The sequence below is a fragment of the Montipora foliosa genome, chromosome 14 (assembly GCF_036669935.1).
Source record: "Montipora foliosa isolate CH-2021 chromosome 14, ASM3666993v2, whole genome shotgun sequence".
Classification (NCBI taxonomy): Eukaryota; Metazoa; Cnidaria; class Anthozoa; order Scleractinia; family Acroporidae; genus Montipora; species Montipora foliosa.
In genome coordinates, this window is record NC_090882.1 from 15,261,027 (window position 1) to 15,265,347 (window position 4,321).

The 4,321-nt window shown below is 42.8% G+C and overlaps 1 protein-coding gene across 1 annotated transcript in view; it reads right to left on the bottom strand.

Moving 5' to 3' along the window:
- Positions 1-205: 205 nt before the first annotated feature.
- Positions 206-4,321, bottom strand: part of LOC137985499 (D-inositol 3-phosphate glycosyltransferase-like) — a 9,979-nt gene continuing 5,863 nt past the window's right edge. The window contains exon 3 of the mRNA XM_068833120.1: positions 206-1,468. Coding sequence (XP_068689221.1) covers positions 206-1,468 — 1,263 coding nt within the window. The remainder of the gene's footprint in view (positions 1,469-4,321) is intronic.

Consider the following 4,321-nt stretch of genomic DNA (forward strand, 5'->3'; position numbering starts at 1 on the left):
CTCTTGGTGCTTGTGTGAGTTGTGTCTTTATATTCGGTGCCGTTATCATTACCATTATCATATTGTTTTCTTCATTTTTCTTTAGGGTGTCCAGAAGGGGGCCGAATTGGGGGTCCTCATTTTGTACCGTCCCAAGTTTTTAGACAAGTCTTAAGTTTCTTAAACAAAAACAGTTTGTGTATTTCACCCAAGGAACCGTTAACGTTCACTTACAACCTTTTCCAGATGTACCAAGTAAGGTGTCAAACATCATTTTCAAAAGTTCATCACACTGTTTCTCCCAACTGTACACCTCAGCATATTGAATGCGAAGATTCTTCGTCTCTTTTAGCCGAATATCCCTCCGCATTTTACGGACACTTTTAATTGCCTCGGCCCATTCTGCAGGTTCTTCAGAATTTACTACACGACTTGAACCACCTGGCACATTCTGCAGAGCATCTGCCAAACCAGAATTTCCACTAACAAGAATAGGAAGACCTGCGGATAGTGCTTCAAGTGCAGTCAAACCAAAACCCTCAGTTCTTGAGGGCATTATACAAAGATCTACTTCACAAAACAATTTGTTTAGATCCTCTCTGCTTTCCTTAAAAGAACGAACTCTCAGCTGTCTTCTTGCAATACCATGCTGACACAACTTCTCTGCTATCTCCTCCTCTTTTCCAGGTGGTGCCCCAACAAAGGTCAGTTCATAAGATGCCTCTTTCAACTGAAAAATGGCTTTGGCTGCAATGTCGTATGCTTTTAAATTAAAATCTTCAGGGTCACCACGCCCAAAAACCAACACACAAAATGTCCTTCCGTCTTCAGCTGCTTGCTTTACCGACGCAAATTCAGAAAAAATGCTGGGTGTGAGTACAAATACAGATTGGTCTCTCTGGCAGTGACGGAGATAGCGCGAGTAGTTATCAGCCAACTTGGGACCAACTGCTACAACCTCGTCTGCCAACTCACACAACTCTACCTCTGCCTTGTGCTTTTCCTCTCCTTTTGAAATTGCATTTTCATCTCCTTTGAACATCGCTAGGTCTTCAGGTGCTGTATGTAAAACCTGAACCCACTTACACGTTAGCTGCTTCTTAATGAGTTGCACTTGTCGTCCAAGTTTTAGCCCATGTCCAATCACATAATCCATCTCATGGTTTTCTGGTACAGACAAAAGCCAATCAATGGGTTGAAATCCTATCAATTTTCGTGCTTGTACAAGGTTAACATGGTATTCCTTAGCAATTCTCAGATCTTCTTCACTGCACGGAGGAAGGTACATACTGACTTCCACATTCTCATGTTTTGCCAACTGAATGGCAAGCTGTCTGTTTACAGTCGACAAGCCTCCTTTTGTAGATTTCCATTCCTCGCTCAGGAGAGTAACCTTAAGCTTCCTACTTGATGCTTGGCCTGAAATGCTTTCATGGCCTTTTTTACTTTCTCTTTGTGCAGAAGGTGAGGTGCTGGGGAAGGAGGGATCCTGAAATAGAAGTAAGCACAAGTTTAACTTAAATTTACAGCAGGATCCACAGATGCAGCCTTTTAATCCTAGTACCACGATCAATGGACTTTTATTAACTTACGACCGAAACAGGTGCATGTAGATTGTTCTTCACAGACGCCCTTAACATTTGATTTTGACCCCAGAGATCAACGATATAGCCCTGTTTTTCACACCCAATAAGGTGAACGCATGTGATTACATTCCTGAGTGTGTCAACTTGCGGCAAACTGGAATACTCTGTTCTACTCTGTTTCCGTTCATTTATGGCCCAAGCACGATAGTCAAGGAAAAAAACTCGGTCCGTCCCTTGCAGTACGCACCTCAAACTCGGTTAGGAAGAGGTATCTGTTTCTGATGAAGAATTACAAATTCAGTACAAAGACGCTCTAAGGATATACTATCGTCAACTTGTGTGTTGGAGATTCGTTTCACAATGCCTTAAATCATATTTACACGACCAGTTTCAGGTACAACGTTCCGGAGCTGGACTAAGACTAAAACTTGAAGTACAGTGGCAGCCAAAGTCAACTTTTGAAATAGTATCTTGCGAGCGGCGTGAAATTACCGGATGAAATCTTACCCAACGTTACGATAACGGAGAATTGATCTTGAGGAGGCAACTGTTATTCAGTGAGGAGAGCTGTAATTTGTGTAAGTCTACAAGTGCAAGTGGAACAGAAAACAATATTTTTTTTGGTAGAATAAACGTGCTAAATTCTTGTGAATACTTTTTCACAGATTACAGGTAAAAGGGCAAATCACCTCCTGAAGACAAGAACGAGTTCGGCCTGATCGCCCTGATGCAAGGTTATCTGTAAACACCCCCGAAGAAATCGTCACACTGCCAGTTCATCCATGTGCTTAAACATCGCTATTACTGAGATCTTTTAATTAAAGACAAACAAGTTAAAGTGGAGAAAGAAAGGGAAAAAATAAATAAGCTTCAGCGGGTACTGTATAGACTTGCAGCTATTTATGGTAGGCATCCAAGCGAGTATTGACTATTCTAAACCAGCGTGTACGAACTTCCCTGCCGAGGTCACAATAGAGTTACCTGTCCGTATAAAGGTGGTCATGATTGCCTTTTGTCACAATTATGTCTGGATTTGAGCTAACATAAGGACGGAAAGGATGCTGTGAATTCTGAGGACGGAGAAACTCGAGGTATTTATAGCAGAGGTGGTACCCAGACTCCACTGCCCTAAAATGACCTAAGGAGATCCAGGTTACAACTGTAACACTCCTCCCCCTATGGAGGTTAATAAATCCCTAATGGTTAAGAAGGCGACAAAGCTCTGTTTTTAAGTTATTGTAAGAGGAAAACGCCAGTATTGTCCTCAACATCAAATGCAGGATGCAATTCCCACTCTCCATATATCTGTTGTGTGTGTGTGTGGGGGGGGGGGGGGGGAGGGGGTTGGCGTGACCTTATCCCTCTACGCAATGTCGAGGAAGGAGCGGAGCAAGATTAGGAATAGTCTAAACTGCTACAATCTGACCCGTTAGTCCACTCTGCACAGCTCTCTGCCTCTCTGGCAGAGGATCACCACACCTGAGGCAGGAAGGGGTCAACAAAATCAGAAGAGGGAGGGACAGGGACCCTTGCTGGCCACACATCTGGGCGGGAAACATTCGGAAAAGAACTGCTTTCAGGTGGACGTAGTACAGGAGGCACTGTATGGCACTCTCGATGCTTTAGGGCTTTAAACTTGTAAGGCACTCTCGATGCTGAAGTAGTGTGGCTTGAGCGAAGGAGACAAAGCTGGTCGCGATGTCGTAAGAACCATTTACGGAAATTACCGTCCTGCTTGATGCGGTATATATTTCCTTGAAGACATTTAACAACTATGAAAGTACATAGCCAGCGGCTTTGTAACTTGGAAGGAAAACCAGGCCAAGAGGGACATGCATCATTACAGAGTCTCCGACATGGAAGAGGGTGGAGTCCCCTTCGCTACCCTTGACTTTTCTTTGCTTTGATTGAAGTTCCCTACTGCACGGCCGCACCCGAATGAGCCTTCTTCAACTGCGATGAGCGGGTTGATGCCCATTGTTGAACTATAGATGGGGACTTTGCTGGGTCAGGAGCAAGAACCAATCAGGGATCACAAATCCCATCGGTGCAAATTTCCCTAGGATCCCTATCATATCCTTGGTGAAACACTAGCAATGAATTTGTTTTAACTATGCCTAAATCTTATTTAGCCAAACTTAGAGGCTCTGTGCATAGGTGTGTAGTTGTGGGTGTCTTACATGGCTGCATGTCAATAGGAATGAGCAAAATGTTAAAGTGAATCCTCAATGTTGACTGTCTCAGAATTTGGAGACATAACTGAAGAAATTCATGAAAACTCGAGATTTGCGGACAACATTGAAATCCTGTCTCACACAAGGTGCAACCTCTATAGCAAACTGGAAAATACTGTAGAAGAAGGCCACGGCAGCTGGAAGTGAGGTTAACTAAGACAAATGTATTTCTTTTAGTTGTTAATGAGCTTGTATTGTTAGCTACTCCCATTGGGGGGCAATCAGGCCCTTTATAAACCACTCCTTGTTAATATCACACCACTTGACGCCGACCAGTTTACTCGAGGCTATTTTTCATTCCACTTATTTTGTTATTTTCTTGATTGTTTATCATACGTTTATTTTCACTGTATTGTATTTTCTACTATTTATCACGACTCTTGTATTTAACACTATTCAGAATTTTGTAATAAACTCGATAATTGCTGGCGGCTCCCTCCACTAACTGTTGTCTTTGCGTTATTACTTATAATAGAAATGTTTTCTATTCGGCTGAGCAAAGCGAAAGAGAATAGAACTATT